At 47.9% G+C, this 23,760-nt stretch overlaps 1 protein-coding gene across 2 annotated transcripts in view; it reads left to right on the top strand.

The window, feature by feature from the left end:
* The first annotated feature begins 856 nt into the window (after window positions 1-856).
* PHF2 (PHD finger protein 2) overlaps window positions 857-23,760 on the top strand; it is a 732,343-nt gene continuing 709,439 nt past the window's right edge. For both annotated transcript variants that reach the window (XM_069643584.1, XM_069643583.1), the window contains exon 1: window positions 857-1,840. In XM_069643584.1, the coding sequence (XP_069499685.1) occupies window positions 1,743-1,840 (98 nt within the window). In that variant the 5' untranslated portion in view covers window positions 857-1,742. The remainder of the gene's footprint in view (window positions 1,841-23,760) is intronic.

Here is a 23,760-nt window from a genome sequence, read left to right as displayed (position 1 = left end):
AGCTCAGACCCCTCTCTGAAGAGTAGTGCCTGTCCTCGGCCTGGGCTACCCTAAGCGGTGAAGGAGGGATGCCCGACAGGTTTTGCCCGTTACACCTTTATGATTGTGATCGCTGCTGGTTCAATAGTAGTGCCGGGCTGAGTAGGAGTTTCATTCACTGCTCATCCCTGTACTCCTGAACATGAGTGGTCACTTTGACACACTGTCAAGAGGGCAGTTTGGAAGAGCCCCTTGTACGAGACACGATTTATGTACAAACTATGGACATTGTCCACAGAAATGGGCCAAAAACAGTCACATACGTATGAGGCTAGCAAATCGCTGTCTGGGTGCCTTATTTTAATTGCAAAAATTAGGCATTCGGAGGGGAAGTTGTGGGGAATCCTATGAAGTCACTGGAAGCGAAAATAATACATTGCTATCCGGGTTGGAAACTTTATATTTAGAAGTGTTCGCAACAGAATGTTTTGTTTATAAACAGATGACATAAAAAAATATTCGTCGATATCCAACTGCAACAATTGTTAAAAAAAAACATCAAGCTGACAGGTAGTCATTGAAAAACTAAGTCTGGTAGGAGGGCTCTGAATTAAAGAAACACCTATTGTGAAATGAAGGCTCGAAATACTGACATGTTCGCTTTACTCAGGTAAAAGTGCAGGCAAGTGGCAACTGCGATGGCTGCCAGCTAAAACTTGGCTCCTCCAAAACATATGACGATCTGCAAGCATACAGTACACCGAGCAAGCAGGCAAGCAAGCAAGCGTGTGGCTTTGCATCGCCTTTATTTCTCATTCTCGCCGAGAAAAAACGGATAATGTTTTCATATCTTGTCACGTCCCTCCCCCGTATCCCCAAAGCGGAAAAGGCAACCGAAGCGCACTCGCGAGGCAGCAGGGGCCAGTTCCTGGTCGCCGTTTGGACGGCCCCCTCTTCCTCCACGGTGCGGATTTCGAGGTGCCTCCTCTTGCGCCGCGCGGCGAGTGCCTCCGCCACCAGCTCCCGGCTGCGCTCCCCGCGAACTTCCCACCTCGGAACCACCGTGCTTTTCTCCAGTGCTGCCATTTCCCTCGTTTTTAAGCCGTGCCCTCCGCCACCCTGGAACCGAAAGCCGACGTTTCAAACAACAGCCAGAGCGGAGAGGAAGAGGCCGGAGGAGCCCCCACCCGCCCCCTTATCCGCGCAGAATTATTACAATGTTACAGGCTGACGCAAGAAGAAACGGCGCAGCGGGCACGGGCTACAACGTTTCGGACTCTTTCTGATTAAAAAAAAACACACACGAGAGCAGAAAGCAGAGTCCGGGTGCTCCGAGCGCTGTCACCAGGGAGGGGGTGGGGGCAGGACAATGCGCCCGATAATGCCTCTTAAAAAAGGAAAGCACAACACACGGTAGGAAGGAGGAGAAGGGAAACAACAAAAGCAGGCGAAAAAGAAGAAACTTTGGGGGAGCCTGCGCGACCGGATTTTGTGACATTGCACGTCGCCCTTGAAGGAAGCCTCCACCTTTATTTTTTTGCATTATCTGGATTTTTTTTTTTTTGTTGTTGGCGTTTTTCTGGTTCTGGTTTGGAGCGCTGCCTTGGCGCTGTGCAGGGAGCGGCAGCGGTGCCCTGCGGTGGGCGGTGGGCGCCCTGCTGCTGCTCCGGGCTGGCGCTGCTGGCTGGCTCCGTGTGCAGCAGCAGTGAGTGTTGTTGTCTGTAGTGCGAGTGCGGAAGGCAGCAGCAGCAGCAGCACCGAACATGGCGACGGTGCCCGTCTATTGCATCTGCAGGCTGCCCTACGATGTCACCCGCTTCATGATCGAGTGCGACGCCTGCAAGGACTGGTTCCACGGCAGGTAAGGTTCCTCTCCCCCCCTCCGGCCTCCCCGGCAGCCCAGCCCTCCTCTCCCTGCACCCTTTTCCGCCTGGTATTTGCAGTTTGCACGGCTCGGCGAGGCCTTTTTGGAGAGAGGAGGCGGAGCCAGCGCCGCTCTGTGTTTTCTCTCCTCTCTTTCTTTCTCGGCGCTCCTTTGTTTCTTTCTTTTCTTGCACCGTTTCCTGCCTTGTAGGGGTGCCGGGGGGCCCTCCTCTCCTTTGTCTGGGGGTACCTCCCGGGGGCTTATTGTTGTGACTGTGACATGGGCGTCTGCTGAGCTGCGGGGAGGTAGATCATGTCCGGGTGGAAGGCTGGGTGGGTTCATGCCGTTCTCCGGGGTAAAGGCTGGGGGCTGAGAGTTGGAGTGTTTGGAGGGTGGCCTTGCCTCGGAGGGGGTCGGGCGGCCTGTTGCCTGCTCCGTTGGCTCCCACGGCCAGCGCCTGTTGTTTTTGTCTCATGGACGGACTGACAGCCAAATGTCACCTCTTTTATGGCCGCTTCCCTGCAATGGGCTGTCGGTCCGCGCCCCGTGGGCTGCGGGCTCGGCCTGGGGGGCAGGAGCTGTGAGGATCGGGGTGTGGGTCCCCAGGATCTGGCTGCGGATATCCGTCCCCTCTCCGTTCGACAGCCTGAAAACTTCGATGGATCAGCGGCGCGGGCATAGAAGCCTGCTCCCCGCAGCTGCTGGTCTTATGCAAACCCGGGCCAAGTCTTATGCTCCCTGCAGCGGGAGATCTGCATTTCGGGCTCACTACCCGGAGCGTATCTATTCCTCCGGCGCTTGGGATCGGCTGGATCTCCGGAGACAGAGCTCCGAGATCGGCACTTAGTCCATGCCACCTCCGAGGCGGTGACCTGGTCCCCGTGGATCCAGATCTGCTCTCTGGGGCTTGCGATCAGCACTTTGAGAGGGGTGGATCTGCTCTCGTGCATTTGGAGACAGGTGGTCCCCTCATGGGTTCTGACCTTTCTCTGTGGCTACCCTGCCCCACAGTGTTTATGACATGATCTCTAGATCTGGGAATCTACTGTATAGACCGACACCGGAAATTGCTCTGCTGTGCTGGGGATCTACTCCCGAGAAGGGGGGCCTCGCGTCGTGCCAGCCGGGCTGCCTGTTGTTTGGGGGGGGGCTTCCGATCCACTCCTTGTCTTTGGGGGTCACCCGGGGGCGCTGGGCATGGGTCAAGGCTGCGTGTCTGATGCTTTAAGTGACCCGATCCCTGGTTGGGCTCCTCGTGGGGCTTAGCTCCCCATATGGTAGCGAACAGCTGACGGCCGCCGAGCGCCGCACACCCGAAGGCTGGTGATACACGCTGGGGGCTGGAGATGTGCGAGGCACACACAGGCTTCGGGATCTGCCGCGGGCAGCTGGCACACAGCAGTGTAGGGCGCGATCTGTTTTCGAAGGCGATAAGAGGGACACGTCATGTATCTGGGCTTGGGGATCCTGTCGCGATTAGCGATCTGCTCCCTCAGAGGGATGCTGGGGAGTGCGGTTTGGGAGCTGTACGCGTTATAGTATCCTCTGCCGTCCTGGATTAGAGCCACCCCCCCCCCCCCGCCCGGTCAATTGGTCACGAGATGGGGTAAGGGCCTCATCAATCAGGGGCACGACCCCCGTGGCTATGAACAAGCTCCCCGTGACAGGGAGGGGCATATCGCGGTGGGTGGAGATCTGCCGGGGTTGGGACCTGCTCCCGGAGGTCTGGTGCGCGATGACTTGAGGGGGCTGTGCCCCCGCCCCTCCCTCTCGTGTAAAGATCTCTACCCAGTGGGCAAGTCTTCACTTCTGGACGGATCGCCCTGCGCTGAGCGTTTGCTCCCCGGGAAAGTGGCCGTGCCCCTGCCCCGCTCATGCACAGCAGCTGCTGTGAGACCCGGGGGAGGGGGTCTACTGCTGGAGATGATCGTCAGTGACCCCGAGTTCTGAGGCTGGTGGCGAGCTAGTCCAAGGGACTAGGGGAGAGCTACTTACGTGTTCTGGAGATCTGCTTTTGGTGGCCATTTGCATCAAAGATCCCCAGCTGTGGTGCAGACCTATAGCAGTGATCCCAGTCGGCAGTTTGTGTGAATCCAGTGCAGGGGCTCCCTTCTGCTGCCTGCGGAGATCTACTGCATGGACCGGGCTGTGCTGTTCATGGAGATCTGCTGGATGCAGCTACAGCTCCACAGGGAACCGGGGCTCTGCTGTTGGAGGGGATCGACTACAGGGAGCTATGCGCTTGCAGATATATCACAAGGATCCGGGGGTGGCGCTGATGGAGGAGAATCTACTGCAGGGCCCTATGAAGGAGTGGATGGTATCCCACAGGGATCCGGGGCTCCACTCCTGGGGGAAATCTACTAGAGGGTCCCATGGGGTCTGAGGCTCTGCTGCTGGAGGGAATCTACTAGGGGCTATGACTCTGCTGCTGGTGGGATCTGGGGATCTGTTGATTCAGATGATCTATTATGGGGACTATGACTGTTGCCGAAGGGATCCATGGATCTGCTGATGAAGGGGATGTACAAGGTGGAATTTCCCTCTGTTGCTGATGGGATCCGGTGCTCTGCTGATTCAGAGGATCTTTTATGGGGACTGTTGCTGATGGGATCCGGGGATCTGCTGAGTCAGAGGATCTTCTATGGGGGTGTGACTCTGTTGTGGATGGGATCCGGGGCTCTGCTGAGCCAGAGGATCTATTATGGGGGGTTGTGACTGGGCTCTGCTGAGTCAAAGGATCTATTACAGGGAGTTGTGACTCTGTTGCTGATGGGACCCGGGGCTCTGCTGAGTCGGATGATCTATTGTGTGGGGTTATGACTCATGCTGATGGGATCCGGGGCTCTGCTGAGTCAGAGGATCTATTATGGGTGGTTATGACTCATGCTGATGAGATCCGGGGCTCTGCGGAGTCAGATGATCTATTATGGTTGGCTGTGTCTCTGTTGCTGATGGGATCCGGGTCTCTGCTGAGTCAGAGGATTTATTGTGGGTGGCTCTGACTCTGTTGCTGATGGGATCCGGGACTCTGCTGAGTCAGAGGATCTATTATGGGTGGTTATGACTCTTGCTGGTGGAATCCGGGGCTCGGCTGAGTCAGAGATTATATTCTGGTGGGTTGTGACTCTGTTGCTGATGGGATCCGGGACTCTGCTGAGTCAGAGGATGTATGGGCGGCTTTGACTCTGTTGATGATGGGATCCAGGGCTCTGCTCAGTTAGAGGATCTATTGTGGGCGGCTGTGACTCTGTTGCTGATGGGATCCCGGACTCTGCTGAGTGGGAGGATCCATTATGGGTGGTAGTTATTGGACTTTGCTGAGTCAGAGGATCTATTGTGGGCAGCTGTGAGTCTTGCTGATGGAATCAGGGGCTCTGCTGAGTCAGCATCTATTAGGGGGGTTATGACTCTTGCTGATGGAATCAGGGGCTCTGCTGAGTCAGCATCTATTATGGAGGTTATGACTCTTGCTGATGGAATCAGTGGCTCTGCTGAATCGGAGGATCTATTGTGGGGAGGCTGTGACTGTTGCCATGGGATCCGGGTCTTTGCTGAGGCAGAAGATCTATTATGGGGGTTTGGGGCTCTGCTGAGTCAGAGGATCTATTACGGAGGGCTGTGACTGTTGCTGATGGCATCCGGGTTTTTGCTGAGTCAGAAGATCTATTATGGGGTGGGGGCAATGGCTCTGTTGTGGGCATACCACAAGGATTGTGGTGGTGGCTTGGACGAGTGAAGGCAATGCTGTCGGGGGAAGATTCGCTGCATAGACCGGTGGCTCGGCCGCTGGAGGCGGCCATGCGGCTCTGCGAGGAATGCATGACGTTAACACATTTGTGTCTCTTCTAGTGAATGGAGCGATGATGATGGTGGGAGGAGGAGTGGGTCCGCCGGTATTTCCCGATATGTCAGTGATCGGCATCTGGTCTTATCAGTAGCCCCGGGGCCTGGCGGAGCCCTGCAGGGCGCCTGCGAGGAGTCATCTCTGGAGCTCAAGAACCGGACGACAAGTGCTCGCCCCACACAATCGTGTGTGGTCAGCGTGCACGATCCAGTGCACAGCCTGAGCATGACGAGAAGTGGTCAGATGCGCAGTGCTGTGATCGGCTCCGGAGCCCGTTTTCCTCTCTCTCACGTGTGTCAGAAAGGGTTGCTGGCCGCACCGAGCTGCCAGAAGCCGCAGAGACCATGTGCATAGCAGACGGGCATTCTGACCCACAGAGCAAAACCCAGCTTTAAAACGTGCCCACTTTCTGGGTGTGCACAGCAGTGCTTAGCGGGAGGGGGTTGGAGGGTAGCTACCATGTTAACCGCCCCTCCTCCCCCCCTGACATGGGTTCTGCTTGCTGACAGCTCTTCCTTGCTGACAGCTTTTCATTCTTCGATGCTTTGAACACTGGACAATAATATCCGTTAATGAATTCGACGTGAAGCGAAATTTAAGAACACAATCAAGTGTTCTCAAAGTAAGCGTGCTGTGCACCGCAGCTGTGTGGTGTGCATCCTGAGGTGTAGAACATGCATACGTTGCAGATAGGTACGGTGTTTCAGAGGGTATACATAGTGCAGTGTTCAGCGGTGGAACGTGCGCCCTCCGTAACCAGGAATGGTGATTAGACAGCACCATTATTATGCTATCTATAGAGAGATATCCCCTTATTTTTGAGTAAGCTTAGGGCCAAAACTTGCATCGCTGACTGGATCTGGTCCCTCAGCAGATTGGCAGAGACACGCAAGTCTGCTACCTACACCCAACAGGGTTTATTTGGGGACGACCCTCGCAAATATCTTGTGTCGCTCTGATTTCCGGCACTCAGTAGATTTATTCTCTACGCTTTGACCTACTGCCGGTACTAGCTTACGCAGGGGCTTGCTTGGGGATCACTAGAGACGCCCACCTCTGTCGGCTCTGCCACGCACACGTGGAAACGGCCCGCCACGTGCTGACCAATTGCAGGGCCTTGCAGGGGCGCCTAGTACCCGGGCAGAGGCGTAGCCAGGATTGTCTAACACATGGGGCCTGAAGCTAATGTAGTTGGACCCACTGCAGTGACTTTAACATCATGCTGATGAGTAGGCATTTACAGGGTGGGCCATGCCCCCTCGGCCCTACCCTATCTACGCCTCTGTACGCGGGTGCTCTGGGGCTTGGGCACCCCCATGGAAAGGCCATCTGCGTAAAAGTCCCTATACTTTAAATGGGACCTTTTTATTTCCGAGGGGCCGGCACCCCCTGGGAAAACCTGAAGTCGGTGCCCCTAGGGCCTTGTATGCTTTATATTTAAGGGGCTATGCCAAATGTGTTAATTTTGAATCTGATCTGTTTTGGAGCATGCTCTACTCCGGAGAATCCCATGTCATTTCTGCCCCGGCCTTCCATGTGTGGCTCAAAATGAACAAAGAACACCAGGCAACCTTGTGTGAATGATTAACCAACCTAATGTATTTTTTTAAAAAATGTATAAGCATGAATTGTATTATGAAGTGAAAGGTTTTTATGTATAAGTAGCAAATGTAAGCCATAGCGAGAAGCCGAGGTTGATGTATCGTATTGTTGTATCTTTTTATAATCATTACAGGGTCATGCCAAAGGCGTGGTACATTGATATCTTATATTTTGCAAAAAGACCAACTGTGTCTTTAAATGCACATAACAATAAAACATAGGTATTTATTGAGCACAGATCTGGCTTCGAGAAGCAATAGAGCGCTTTACAGTGGTATACAACAATACAGATACACAACGGAGTACTTTACAGAGGTATACAACAGCAGCGATGCATAACTGCACACTTTACCGAGGTATACAACAATGCAGATACACAACGGAGTACTTTACAGAGGTATACAACAGCAGCGATGCATAACTGCACACTTTACCAAGGTATACAACAATACAGATACACAACGGAGTACTTTACAGAGGTATACAACAGCAGCGATGCATAACTGCACACTTTACCAAGGTATACAACAATACAGATACACAACGGAGTACTTTACAGAGGTATACAACAGCAGCGATGCATAACTGCACACTTTACCGAGGTATACAACAATGCAGATAAATAACAGTGCTTTACAGAGGTATACAACAGTACCGATTCATAACGGGACGCTTTTCAGAGGTAACAACAAAACAGATATACAGCGCAGAGTTGGATACAGGGGGGGCACAGAGGAGGAGTAAAGCTATAACGTGTGGTGGGGAGGAGACGAGCGGGTGCCATCTAGCGAGACAGGTGGCACAAGGGGTGATGTGATGGCCTAGGTGTTGAGGAGGAGAGATTCCTCGAAGAAGTGGATCTTGAGTTCTTTTCTGAATTGATGGAGCAAGTCTGTTTCTGATGGGAGGAGGTTCCACAGTCTTGCGGCTCCCCTTTAAAGCATGCACACTCCACGATTGATTGGAGATGGCGTGTGCACAGTGCGTACATACATTGTAGTGCCCAGGTGGATTTCAATAAAAAGGTATATATGTGTTTAGTGCTCTACTCCGAATCCACGTGCACATTAATTTGCAATAGTAGATTGAAATTGTGTGTGTGTCTGTTTCTGATTTGACCATCGTTCATGTGCACAAGCTTTTCGGACAGGGATGATGAACGCACAGTACAGTGTCCATCACATAAGGAAGGTGATTGCTCACCACAGCACTTCATTATGCCCATTCCCGTGGAGTGGAAAGGCGATTGTGCACCCCAATAGCCAATATGGGGAAGGTAAGGGCCTAGTACAGTTCCCAATCAGCAGGGTGATGCATTTCATAAGTAAGGTGACAGCTCGCCGCAGCACCCCCATTGGATAACGATGAGTGCACAGTACAGTGGGAATGGAAATGCGATTTTTGTATTTATATGTACTGTTCAGCCACAGTACAGTGCCCAATCCAATAATGACGGTGAGCGCGCAGCACAGTTTTTCTTCATATATGCAATGTGAGTGTGGCGCGCCTTGTGAGAGTACACGATGCAGTGCCTTGTCAGATGGAGAATGTGATTACACTGCACTGTGTCCCATCAGACGCTGAAGGTGAGTGCTCAGTACAGTACTGATCAGCTTGGGAAGCGAGTGCTCCGTACAGCCAGTGCCTCGTAGCATAGCACAGTCCTCGCAGGCAAACCCCATGCAGTGGCTATTGAGTGATGGACGTTTGATGCATGCGATGTTCGGTTTACATCCCCTGGGCCTGGCAGAGAGTAACCGAGGAAGACGCTTTAAGAATGAGGCCAAAGGCTGTGTGTGCTGACCCACCAATACTCATTGGGACCCCCAAACTCGGGAGCAAGTGATGAGTTAGTGCGAGGTGCAAAGCTCGGATTTCGCGACCTTGCTCACGGCTGACAGGGAGGGGTATGTGCGCAGTGGGCAGCGTTAGAGTGCAGTGGCTCGCCAGGGTCGGGCGGATCAGCTTACAGTAGAGTTTTAAGTAATGGAGCCCGCGAGTGGCTTATGGGTAAATGCCCCGTCCGGTGACTACCCAGAGTTGCAATGTGCAAAGGCGCATGAGCAATGCACTTTTATGGCGCTTGTTTAAGTGCAGCACAGGGATTATATTAACTGTATGAAAAGGAAAGGGCAGTACATTAAAGATTAATAAAACAAACGGGGGAATAGGACCGGTAGGTCCACCTAGTTCGGACATGTTGCCATCGAGTATAGTGCATGTCAATCCCACGTGGTCTCCGGTTTTACATTGTGTTTCACCCTCACTTCTGCATGGAAGGATGAGAGAAGCAGAGGCAGAGGCTTAACAGGGTAGTGCCTGAGCGGGCAAGGCACACCCAAAATCTGTAAATTCCCATTCAGCAGCGCTGTGTTAGTATTTACAGATATTAATGTCACTGTGGTGCGCCCCACTACAATACATGCAGGCCCCACTTGTTAGACAATCCTAGCTACACCTCTGAGTAATGGTGTACTCTAAAGGGACCTTTGGTGTTACCAAATGTTCACACCTGACCTCTCGATCTTCCCCCATCCACATCACTGTCCACGCCTGATTACACCCGATGAAGGTGGCGCATCTCCTGGGTTCCCATCCTGTTCACTAGCTTAGGTAGAACCCTGTACACACCCCGGGATTCTGTTCCAGGAGTAGCCCTTTCAGCGTGGGGCCTCAGACAGCTTCCTATAGCCACTTGGAGGCATTGCCGGGGGGTGGTCGGAGGGGCGTCTGAGGGAGCTATGGCCCCGGGTCTTTTGGTGGTAGCCCCGGATAGAAGCTCGGGGGGTACAACCAAAAGACTAGCTAACCCAGCGTCCCGTCATTAGCATAGCCCGGATCTTTTCCAGACCTAGCAACACCCCTGAAGCCACCCTTTCAATTCCAGCTAGGCAGGGTGAATCCCCTCTCGCATACCCCACCCCTCGTCCCCCTAATCTCTCAGAGCCCGTGCGGTGTCCTTCGCAGTCCGGTGGTTGCCTGTAGACCTGGCAAAGAAGGCTGGGAGGGGGTTGGGGAGCTTGGCACCGAAGGGAACGGGTATCAGCGTCTCGTTTGTGTTCCGATGCGCTCCACACTTATTGCGTGAGCAGGTCTCTTATGCTCTGTCCACATCACATGTTTATATCACCACCTAGTGCTAGAATGTTTTTTCTGTGGGTTGTCGGTGGTCCTGTGCACCCGGGTTGATCCATGTGCCTTACACCGAGTGGTCGTGGATTGTGGGGGAGGGACGGTGTGTCCTGCTCAGACCTCTTTCCTGGGGCAGGCGGAAGGGGCCACTGCCCAGGGAGCAGAGCTTAAGGTGCTCAGGAGAGGAACAGCAAGTGGCCGACCCAGAAAGCTGCCTATGAGTTTGCCACCGGTAGAAAGATAAGCATTCATTTGTTTGAAATAAAGGAGTGCATATTGCAAACTCAGCCTCTGGGATGCTCTGGCGACACACACCCCTACGCCCCTAATGTCCATTTTATGCTATTTGTGTTGAAAGAGCCTTCAAAGTGGGGACAATTAATAAGTGATGGCTTATTTAAAAAAGCCCTTGCTTTTACACCGCATGGATAAGAACTGAACATGGGGCATTTTTATTCTGAAGGCCAGCACAAAGCATTCGTTAGCTGACCAAATCTACGCATTCTTCCAAGAGAATTAACATGCCACACAGAAAATGTTTTAAACTATGTTCTTTATTTTCATGTCTTTTTATTTCACACACCAAAGCTTTTTTTGTTGTTTATTACTTTTTAGTTACATATGGCGCTTGCCTGAGAAGGTTAGCTCCTATTTTCTTGCCTAAGTGGTCTAGGGGCTGCTTTGGGACAGGAACTAAATGCATCCCCACCGCATCAAAGAACATTTATTTTCTTACATGCCAAGCACTGCCAGATAGCTCATGTGTGACTCGGCACTTTGATTAGGAAAGCAGGGTCCATTATGCCACCGTGCAGACAGTAGTCCATGGCAAATCAATGCAGTGATAAATGTGCAACAATTATTTGTGCGCTGCCCATGTCACCACCTTTTTTGTTAAGGCGTCTGTGTGCTTTCCCTCTATGAAACAGCACATATGACTCTTATTTGTATTTCTTTTTGGGTCCCATGTCTATACAATAGCACACTGGAATTGTTTGTGTATGTAGTTTCAACGAGTGCAAATTAACAAGGGGGGTCCTGGGAGTCTCTCTGCCAGACATTAGTCCTGGTTGCGAGAGACTTACCCAGAGTCTTTAGCTCACTATCTTTTCCAGAGAAGAAATATCCTAAACATATCAGTCTTTGTCCTGCCCTGGGGCAGTCCAGCACCGAAATGCTAGGCAATTCTCCTCTGAACAAGAGTACCAACAGCATCCCCAGACACGTGTTTCGGTCTGGTTGGACCTCATCAGTAGGGAGGAGCTGTGCCTCTCTGAGAATAGCGAGCAAGGGGTCCACGTCTGGATTCCCCTAGTAACTTAGGGTGAGACCCAAAGTTACTTGCATATGCAAATTAACAAGGGGGGGTCCTGGGAGTGTCTCTCCCAGACATCAGTCCTGGTTGCGAGAGACTTACCCAGAGTCTTAGACTCTGGGTAATTCTCTCGTAACCAGGACTGATGTCTGGCAGAGAGATTCCCAGGACCCCCCTTGTCAACTTTCAACGAGTGCGCCATACTGTCCCCACATGTAAACACATAAAGCAACCAAAGAAGTTCCCTTAAGTTGTACATTCATTAGGCCAAACACCCTTTCTACAATGCCACACCATGAATTTCACTAGCTGCAGGACAGCAATAATGAGAGATGCTAATGTCGGCTCTGTTAAATAAAGCATGAGACTGATCTTTTGTGCAGAAGTAACACCCGAGGCCTACGCAATGGTGAGGAGGTAGTGGCTAAGGGACTGTTGACCCTATACCATGTATCAGAAGTCGGGTTTGTTTAAAATGCTTCATCAGCTCATTACTAGTCATGCTAACGTTTGTAAGAAGTGCAATCCTTTCTGTACATTTTCCCTTTTTATTGGCTGCATCTTGTAGGTTATCCGTTTCTGTCTACAGATATTCCCTAAAGATATTTCTGTATTGGGGGCCAAGCATGCTCAGACTGAGTCCCAGCCCCTCTTCATCTAAAATTCTTCAGAAACAAGAAGCACAAGAGCCCTTAGACCCCATTTGAGTGGCTGATGTTGAAGCCATGTTATCCTCAAATCCAAAAACGCAAGATGTTCTGATTGAGTATGTATGGTTCATGCTTCCAAACATTTTAATGATCGTGCGAGTGTTGTGAACAGTGATGTGAGTGCCAAACCATGTGTCTGTTATGTATTTACTGATTCACACATGCAACCTTTTTTATCACAGACTTGTTTATCAAATGTAGAGATCTCTGATCATTGTTATATTCCCGAAATACTCTGTGATTTAATGCAAAGCAGACAGGAACATTCATTAGTGCTATTTATCCCCTTTCCCTCTCTCATAGGGGTATTCTGAGAGAGTACCCTAGGAGTGTACCAGACTGTCCACCTTGGAATGATAACCTTCTGTCAGAAAATAATTCACATGGTTAGTCTAGTGTTACCCCTTGAAAAATACAAGGGAGGTGGTTCGAACAGAACACCTCCAACACAGGGCCAGTGCTCGGTGGGCCCTCAGACCCCAGCAGGCTGGTCACACCACAGTGTGTAAGCATGGGCAGTTTGAAACTGCATTCAGGCAAGGCCTTCCCTAAGAGCTGGTGATAGAAGAACCATTTGCAGCAACAGCTGTGTTTTCACATTAGATTTCTTCTGTAAAGTGCTTCAATTACTATGTAATGAAACCAGCTTCATTTGTTTAACAATGATGTATTGATATTGTAGAGGGTTTTGACGCGTGACACAGTGGTTTAGTTTGGGAGTGAAGTCTGCCAGTCAGGGGGCGCATTCTAGTGTTTTGCCCTGGGCACCAAGTTGGCTAGAAACTGCGCCGGTCCCGCCCATGTTGGGCAGATTTTTGCCTCCCGCTCTGTTTGTCCCATTTAGTCTAACAGAGACTTGTTGAGGTCCTGGAGGTGTACTGTACCAGTCGTTCTACACTGACAAAGTATTGGATGTGCCCTAAGCGGCGCTGACACAGTATGGGCATTTCATTGTACACCTTTATGTACATATTTCACAAGCACTGCTGTGAAAGTAGCATACGTGAGTCCCATTCTTCTTGGCCAGTCGCATTTCAGAGCGAACATTCGCCCAACTCAAGCAAAGGGTGGGGGGTGGTCATAGCCCTAGGCTCCATGTGGTGTGGTGGTCTCATAACTGGGCTTGAGCAGGTGTCCTAGGCCTGGAACTGCTCTTGGCGAGGCGTTCCAGTGTCTCACTCAGCAGAGCTTGTTGCTGATCTTTGGCCCGCAGCGCTGCAGTGGGTTTGTGGTGTAGTGTGTCGAGCCCCGTAGACTGAAGCCGGACGTGAAATACCGACAGCCATTGTAACTTCTCTTCTTTTGTAAAATGGCCATTAGTGCTGTGCATGCCCATGAAGTCCGCCTCCTTACCCCCACAGTGGAATATTTTTTGCAGGTCTCAGACTGAAAGAATGGAACACACACACGCGAAGTGGCTCTGTCGGGTTTGAATCTGTTTCCTGCAGAATGAACTGGGTAAAGCACTTAACTCGCTGAGCCATCAATGAGGGTGACCAAGTAACTGTGATCCCATTCCCCTCACCCTCTCCAACCCCGCCCCTTCACCGGACAATTTTTACCCCTCTCAAGCCCTACAATCTGAATTTTGAAACATGCGCTGTGCACCCCAATACTGTGTGCATATTAGGGTTCTCTAAATGACGGGCATGGAGGGTTGGATGGACACGAGATGCTGGTTTTTATTTCCCTACAGTCCAGACGTTATGGGGTGTTTTAGGAATTAGAAGGGAGGGATGTGCCCAGTTTGGCAGAATTGTCCTACGTGCAGTGGGTTTCTGTCTCAATGGTACCCCGTTAGGTGTTTGTAAGACCCCATGGTTCCTTTGACCAACAACCTATAGCCTATGTATGTAACAAAAACTCATCATTCATGACGTCATACTATGTGGCAAACTAAGAAAACCTATGTGGGGTTGTGGTTGGATTAAGGGGAAAATCTAAGTATACTTTCTATAAGGGGTTGGGTTGTGATTGGGTCTCTACAGTCAGGTGGACAATTTATGCCCACCCCGAGTGCAAGTCATCTTCATCATTCATTAAGTACACAGGATACCATTGGCTACCAAACTCTAGGGCTCTTAGTTATACAGGCCTCTACAATTGGACGGCATGCTTGTACCCTTCTGGAATATTTGACTCGCTAGCAGCACGTAAGCTGGTACCCCAGGTGTCAGTGAGTGGACTTGACCATGTCTCCCCACTCAATTGGCCCAGTATCTCTCAACACTTGTGCCTTCTGCCATGCAAGTTGCCTTTGAACTCTGCCTTGTTGTAGCTTCTCTTCTCTGAGAATTATACAGGAGTGTTAGCACTTGCTTTATCAAGATTCTATTCTACACAACCACTTCTATTTTCATCCTCGACTCACGTGACGGGAGACTGTGAATAGGTCTGTATTATTATAGCATTTAACTGTCTTTAATAAAGAAACTTGGCACTCATGGTGTTATTTCTTTGCAACTTAACAAGGGATGCCCCGGCGTCTCATGTTTATTGTTCTTCGAGGACTGATCACCAGTTGTGGCTTGTTTCAGTCTTTGACACCATGCCAGACAGCCTTTATTGGTCTTCCTTCAAGATTCAGCATATTTCTTTGCTGCACCACACTCGGTAATCAATCCTTGTTTCTCCGTGGGTTTGAGTTTACTAAAATTGCGACATTGAATATCCAGATTCGATATATAGTGGTGCCACCGCCTGCAGTTTATTAACTACGTATAGCCAGCCTTCATGATTACTTAGTCTACTTGCGTTGCTGCATCTGTACAGTTAGAAAACGGCTTGTTTTTTCTTCAGTGCTCTTCACACGTCCTCTCTTCATTCCACATATGAAAGCTTACTCGGTTCTTTACTTCGTCATCAGTTTCTATATAGACTATACATCGTCTTCTTCAGTCACTCTTCTCAGCACGTCACTCTTACTTCTTGTGTCGTCACCAATCCCTTCTTTCATCTATTTTCATATTCCTTCAGGGTTTTCTTCCAGGAGATTGTCAGTTCTTCAGGGATACATCAGATAGGGTCTTCTTAATGGATACCTTATCTCAAAGGCCTTTAGTGGAATAGGCACCATTACTGGCGTTGCGCATGTCGTATGTCTGGCTTCCAACATACAGGTAACCGGGGGGAGGGGGGGCGGGATGTCTTGTAGAGGCATTCGACTGCTCCTCTACATTCTCCCCTCTGGTTGATTCATCGACAATTCCTTCACCAAGCTTCACATCTGGATTTCTTCTTTCGAAGAAGTGATTCTTCAGAGTCTGGATCTTCACCACTCCCTTCGGGGATCCTGCGGATTTTACGTGTTCATCAACGCTCCAGGTCACATGGCTGCATTGTCCATTCGGATTACAGTAGATCCATCACCCCACATACTTCTTATGATTTCTTGGATGCAAGAACTTTGTTCCCTCAGAGGGTAGGATACTGGCACATACTTTTTATGGTTTCTTGGATGCAAGAATGTTGTTCCCTCAGGTGCTAGGATACTGGCCTCTACATATGTTCTGATTTCTTCATCTGTCAACTCCCTGGGTCCAAACCCTGATTCAACATCAATCATAATCTTCATTCCTAATGCCTTCTTTGCTGTCTTCTTACACTGTGTGTTTATTATCTCGATTACACAGAATCCAAACATCACCATCACCAAAACTGCTCCCAGGAACTTCAAGATTTTCACCATCCATTGTGGAACCCATGAGAAGGTAGATGCAAACCAACTGTCAACTGCAATGTCTTCTACTTCATCTTGCATTTTTTTGTGTAGGTTTGTCAGCAGCGTTACAGCCTCTGTCAAGGTCCCATTCTCATCATTGTGAGAAGGTATGAACATGCAACATGATGGCCCGATTTCGGCGCAAACACCTCCTTCCACAGCTGTGATCATATCGATGACATATCTATTCTGGAGAGTCATCAGAATTATGGCTCTCAATTCTTCTCTGATAGCATTAAATCACTTTATGGCAGTGTTGATCGTCTGCAGAACTCCCAGCGAGTGATTTGCAACCACTTTGCATTCACCATTGTCTGGATCGCTGGCATAAAGATAGTTGTGAATGCTGAAGTCTGGATGCACAACCTGTGTTCATACGGAATAGAATCAAAAGCTTCTATTGATTTAGCAGAGAAATAATTTTCCCTTCTTGTCCGATTGAGAAATGTGAGAGATCTTCTCCTTCTCAAATGGGCATCTGCTTTTGCAAATTCACCAATGTTCATGTCGCTTCGAGGCATTACTAACACTGGAACATGAATGATCAGTAAAGAACACGTTCCTCCCCAATTATTGGGTAGCTTCATATAGGATCTGGATCCACAAGTCCAATATCGATCCATTAGGACGGCTGTCCCTGCTCCCATTTTAGAGAAATCAACTGTAGTCTTGCACCCTACATTAGTTCCCAAATGATTTCTTTTCCTTCTCTTCAAAAACGCAATGTTGCATTTGTCAATGGGATCAACATTATTGCACCTGATTAATCTTCGACCCATGTCAGCAGCTTGGCATGTTCAGCACATGACTTCAAGCACTCATTCAACTTTTGTACTTCTCACACGTATTCTGCCTTCAATAGATGAGATGCATTGGACATCAGTAACCTCTTCCCAGCCCTGGTTGGTTTTCACTCGTCCATAGACTAACGTCTGAGATTGTTTCCAGCGTCCAGGCGCCCAAGGCTTTTCTACTTTATCAAGACAGTCCATCTTCTTCATTTCCTTTATGACCACTTCATCCTGTCCTGCCCTAGGATACGTAAGCATCTTGCTTTTCCATGCAGGCTTCTTTTCCATCTGGGTAGTCTTAATATAATCATCCTGGAACGGAAATGACCTTTTCGACCTCCATCACAAAGTGGTCCAATTTCCTTGAAACTGGCCTCTTGTCATGCAAGATGAACAAGATATCTGGCATCGTACTCCGGGATTTCTCTGGCAATAAAAGTTCAGGCAGCATTCATGCCATAAGGTATGAGAGCACAAACATAGCAACTCTCTTTGGATGTTCTCTCTCGCACCTGTTTCATGTGCTGATACCACATGTTATGACCCAAATGTGCTGCGCTGTCTAGCTAATTATTTATTTCATCACTGTCTTCCTCTGCACTTCTCTTGTGTTTCCCTAATGCATGGTTCACTTAATACTCATAGTATATCAAAAAGAGTTCTCTTTGTGGGGGGAATCATGGGAATATATACCTTAGTGGAAGTAAGCAAACCAAGAGTAGTACCTGTAGTAGGGGGAACCATAGTGACCTCTACCTCAACAGGTGCATCAAGATAATAAAGAATGCTTAACGGGAGAAACAGAAAGACACAAAGTATGGTGACACATACGTATATTATGAACCAACACATTAGTCCGAACCATTTGTGGCATTTCGGAATTCGTTGGGCTCGCTCATTTTCCAAAACTGTACCATTTTCAACATTCCTCATGTTTGCTGTATTCAATTTAAGGAAGGAAAAAACACTTTACTCTGACAATTGTGACGTATGTGGTAGCTGCAGCAATTCTTCTAGTATTGCTATGAGCAACCTTCTCATCACTTGGCCATTTTTTGGATCCTGCAAAAAAGTATGAATGTCAACATCACGCCTGATGACAAGAGCAGGATAAGCTTGAAGAATAAATACAAAGATAGCAAGCATGAGACGATGCGCATCTTCTTCTGGGATAACCATAGGATCATCCAAACAAATACGTTGTAAGAAACAAATCGGGATACTGCTCACGTTTCCAATTTTTAACCAAGTGTTGTCGTTTAGGCATAATCAGGATATATCAACAATTTTCTACAGTCTATTTTAAAACGATTCCTGTGACTCAAGCAACAAGTTTGCATGCCTGCTATAATATCTATAAGGAGTGTCCAAGGAGAACCACAGTCCAAATGCAAATTTGCATTTACTTAATTAGTAGCTTTATCGTCCTTCTTCCTCGTCATCGTTCAAGTCTGCACACGCTGAAATTCTTCTTCTTGTCTTGCTTCTGAATCGATCGTTGGGGGTGCAATGGCCCCACCCGTGTGCTGCTTCATGTCGTTGAGGTGGATCCACGCTCATCTACCTTGGGCCTTTACAGCTGAGGGAGTAACATTTTCAACTAAGTAAGGGCCGTCGAACCATGGCTCTTGCCACTTCCTAGTGAAGTTTCTAATTAGCACAGCATCATCAGCAAAGAGTTTTGGAGCCGATAATAGTTGAGAAGATCTGGTTGCTGAATCGTCTTCATCTGTATTCTGAGACCGACCCCCCCCCCCCACCCTGGTGCTTGACTTGATCTGAAATGACAAAGATACTAGCCGTCATACATGTCAAATAGTCATTCAATTCATTTCCTAACATTTTTGCTGCGCTCTGTGCATCACTTCTACTCCTCGATGGAGGAGTTAAAGGAATTCTCATTCACCTCCCTCTCACTAGCTCGTGGGTTGTGAGGTGGTGGTCCACATCAGGCTGATTACTTAATGCATACAAGGCTAAGGGCAGGCAATGTAGACACCCCTTTTCAGTGTCAACTTTAGTTTGGCAATCCTTTCTTTAAAGAGGCTGTTGAGGCTCTTGCATATCCCATTCACTTGCGGGTGATAAGCAGAAGAAAACTTGTGCTAAATGCCCAATAACAGACTCATCTGTTGAAATACTTCATTAACAAAATGTGGTCCATTATCGGATCTCAGCACCTCACACACTCCTCATTTTGGAAAGACTTCTCGTACTAAATCCTTCGCTGCGCATGTGGCATGAGGGTGTGTACAGGACCTGCTTTGATACACCTGGAGAAGGGACACATCACCACTATCATATATCTGTATCTATTACATACTTGCCTCATGTCAACATAATCGATATGTAAATGCTGAAAAGGACCATTCGGTCAAGGAATTACTCCTATTCATTCGCAGTATATGCTCAGCAGTAAACCTTTGACATACGATGCAGTTTACTACATAAAATGCAACATGTTCTAACAAATTTGGCACAAACCAGTCTTCTACAATTTTAACAGCAAGACTTTCCCTAGTTACATGCGCAGGGTAGTGCAGCTGTTCAAGCGCTACCCTTAACAAGGCTACTGGCATCACTGCCTTACCAGTACTGTCCTGTCGCCACAATGCTTCTGTGGGGGATAAAGAACACCCCCTTCGCTTCCATAATTCCTGCTCTTCTTGTGGTGCACTGCCTCGAATCCCCATTAATTGTGTTTTTGCTAAATGATTAAACCCTTCTTGCATTAGCATAGTCATAGACCCTCGTTTTTCTTATACTAGGAGTATTAAAACTCAATATAACTGAAGAACGTGCAACCCTTTTGGCCTCTTCGTCTGCGGCTTCATTCCCTCAAGAGATAAAATCAGTTTGCTTAGTATGCGCTGTGCATTTAACTATTGCTATGGCTGCTGGGAGCTGTAGTGCCTTAATAAGCCTGTCCAATAAGGATGCATGCTGCACTGGAGTGCGGTCCGCTCAGAGGTAGTCCCTCCTTTTCCAACGTGCTTACCCTGCATTTACGGTTGACGACACGTAGGTGGAGCCGCTGTAAACTGTCACTTCCTGCCCTTCGTGTTTCTCAAGCGCGACAATAAGCGCCGCTAGTTCTGCTGCTTGCGCTTGCGCTGAAAAATGAGATGGTAGCCCTATACACACTACAACCTCAAACTCTGTTTTTTCATGCCTCACTACAGCTCCACCAGAATGCCTTTCTCCACTTGTTTGATCAATTTTAGAAGATCCATCAATAAAGAGAATCTCTTCTCCTGACAGTGCGTTCTCCTTTACGTGCAGTATATCGTCGTAGAATTCTATGTAATTTGCAAAATCATGCACATGCTCACCCTCTGCCACTGGCTCAGGTACAAATGTGTTAAGGTTCACCGATTTACATCTGACCATTTTGATTGCAGGATTTGAGATTATCACTTCGTATACCGAAGCTCTGAGATGTCACTGTTCCTTTGGGTTTCTCTAAAATGGCAAACAACGCATGCCTTACAAAAAGGATCATAGAATAACACATTACAATACCTGTAGATTTTTCAAGTGCGAACACGGCGGCTGCCAATGACTGTTCACAAGGAAAGTGCCATTTTTTAACTGGATCCAAAATCCCACTCTAGAATGCCATAGGTTTGTACCCTAATGTAGTACTCTGTGTAAGCACTGCTGTCATGACTGTCCCATTTGTGTGTGAAAACAAGACAAACTCTGCAGCATAATTGGGAATTCCTAAAACAGGAGCTGTACAAATTGCCTTTTTCAACTCCTCAAATCCTCCCTTGATTTCCTCAGTCCATTCTATTTTCTCCTTCTTCACCTGTGCTTTCTTCAGAGACTGCAAAAGAGGTCTTGTGTATGAACCATAGTCAAACACCCATGCATTATTACATAATCCCAAAAACTGTTGTATCTGCTTTACCGTATGCGTTTATTTTTCAATTTGCATGATCATTTCAGCTCTATCAGGCGCCCTTTTCCTTCATGCAAAATCAACTGCCTATGTACAACACCCCTTCTTGACCGTATTGTAATTTCTCTTTGTCTACCTTATATCCTTTGTCTGCTAGGATAGTCATTAACTGAATCAAGTCTTGTCTGCACGCATCTTCTGCCGTGCTACAAATCACAATATCATCTATATACTGTATCACAACACTCTTCAAATCAATATTGCCTTAAGTCCACCTGCAGGACTCTGTTAAAGATTGATGGGGACTCACAGTACCCTTGGGGCGAAGGAGTATGTTTCAGATGGATTTGGCAGAACATAAATGAAGTCAAGTCTTGTGAGTCACTGTGCAACGGGATTGAGAATTTTTTTTTTTCAAATCAATGACCGTAAAACATCATGCTTCTACTGGGATACTGCATAGTATTGTCTCAGGATTGGGAACTAAAGGAAACTCTGCCTCTACAATCTGGTTAATCGGTCTCATGTCTTGTATAAATCTACAGAATCCTCCCTTTGATTTTTTTTTCAGGGTACACCGCGGTGTTGCACGATGATTCTGATGGTACCAGCATACCTTGTTCCACCAGTGCCTAGATAGTCTTCAAAATACCCTCATCCACCTCTTGAGACATTGAGTAAGACATGTCTTGCTCGAGGTAAAATTGCTCCTGGGTTCAGCTTTATCTTAACGTCCCCTATCCCCTTCAATAGGCCTACTGTCACAAATAGCCTCCTCGCTTCCATATGTCATCAGCATTTTCCCCAAGAATGGCTGCTAGGAGACCCTTAATGTCCCGTATTGCCAAGGTATTTCCTCCTGCCATTTTTTCCAATCATAAATCCATTTTCCTGCACCCACCGTTAAACTGGGAAGTTTGTACCTCAGATTATCCTATCCATCTTTGGCCATGGAATATACTGTGGTCTTGATCCTCCTTTTTCCAATAAGGGTAACTGCAGGCTTGTTTCAAACTCGAAATGTGTTGATTTCTTCGGTCAACGGCCCCGCCATGTTCAACCTCACCTGCAAGGACATGTGTCGGCATGTAGTGATTCCAGTTGTTCTATCAACTCGGCTGAGCAATTCTTTTAGAATTTCTTCCACAGCTGGGGTCTACTTACACTATCAAATGCCTCGGTTAAATCAACAAATGCCAATTATGTTTGTGACTTGTTCCTTAAGGCCCTGTCTTTTATGACTTTCAGAAGGATGATATTCACACTTGTTCCCAGCACTTTCACAAACCTTGTTTGGACTCCGTACATCTGCCCTACCTTCGTTGCCCACTCATGTAGTCTAGATAGCAAAAGAGATCCATATAACTTTCCGATTACATCTAGAAGGGCGATAGATTTTTGGATCCTCCCTATCGGCCTTCTTATGAATCGGAATAAGTACCGCTCTTCTCCATGAAGGCGGTATTGCCCCTTCTCTAACAATTTTCTTCAACAACAATTCCAAAAAAGTCATCCATAATTCCAGCTCTTGTTTTAGTATGTAATATATTAGGCCATCCAGGCGCAGGGCTCTAGAATAACTTACTTTCTTTATTAGCCTCACTATATCGCCTCTATCATAGTTTGTAAACCAATTCTCGTTATGCTGATGATACAGACCCAGTTCCCCCACCGCCTCATCGGCAAAAAGGTTTTTGAAGTGTTTGGCCCATTCTCTTGCTGACACGCTGTTCATCTGCCTGGAAATTTGATCTCCTTTACTATTGTTGAATAAGTTCAAAATTTCACCACAGGTTTTCTTTTCATAGTACTTTGAGCATGTACTCCGGGTCTCGTTGCAGCATTGCACCCTTATGCATTCTGAACCAATTTCTGTGTTTTTTCTTTTCCAGCCTGACTGCAAAGTTATAGTCTGCTGTTGGTTGAAGTTTTAGTCTTCGGAGGTATCGTCGCAGTTCTTTCCTTTTTTTCTACTATCTCTTTGTCATATGTGTGTGGAGCGGGTCTTATCCTCCCCCATTCATTTTGGTTTACACACGTGAAGCATTGTAGGAGTACTCAGTAGTTCAGGGTCAATGACAATGTTATTTTTTCATTTTCCGGCGTCTTCATCGAAACCCAGTCTACCATCTGTTCTACTTTCTTTTCAAACATTTTAAGAGAATTATTTGTTTTTTTTTTAATTTTTTTATTGCATTTATCAATTATATGATTTTGCAAAGTGGTTTACTTCATTTTCTCTTCACTTCTGTGTACTTTAGTTTCAGTTTCAGTGTAGACGTTTTATGTTGTTTTTGTGCATTCATCCAGTGCATCTTTTAAAAATGTTGTCGTTGCTCTGGACCACGAAGTTCTTGACCCACTCATTAAGCGGGCCCACCACACTTCTTCGTCGTATTGGGATAAAGGTTCCAGTAGGGGGCCAAGAAAAGCTTTTCTCCATTTGGTGGTCTTTGGGCATTTTAAGAGAAGATATTTCACTGACTCCTTTTCAGATTCGTTTTTGCACAAGCGACATTGATTTGTAGCAGAAAGGCCCCTTATCGCCCGGCTTTCGTTGGTTGGGAGTAAGTTCAACCTTGCCCTAAGTAGGGTTGAACGTAGAGCTTTGTCCGGAAATCTTTTGAATATTTCGAGCGTAGCATCCAGTTTTTTAGGTTGAGGAGACAGGTGGTTTAGGCGTTTGTTTTTTTCAGCCATAGTGTGGGTTTCAATCCAGTCTTCTTGGTCCATTTTCTTTTTCACTTTGGTAGGGTTGCCGATCAGTGTCTCTTCTGAGCGGGCGATGTTGTCCAGGGTGGCTCTTTGTTTGAATGCCCATGTGGTCAGCATCTTGCATGTATTGTTGAGCATTTCAGTATTTATCAAGTTGTAAAGTGGGGGGGATTCCTGCAT

Source organism: Ambystoma mexicanum, chromosome 2p (assembly GCF_040938575.1).
Source record: "Ambystoma mexicanum isolate Mex_15411 chromosome 2p, UKY_AmexF1_1, whole genome shotgun sequence".
Classification (NCBI taxonomy): domain Eukaryota; kingdom Metazoa; phylum Chordata; class Amphibia; order Caudata; family Ambystomatidae; genus Ambystoma; species Ambystoma mexicanum.
The sequence above is the reverse complement of the archived record's forward strand: the minus strand, read 5'-3'. Positions and strand labels throughout refer to the sequence as shown.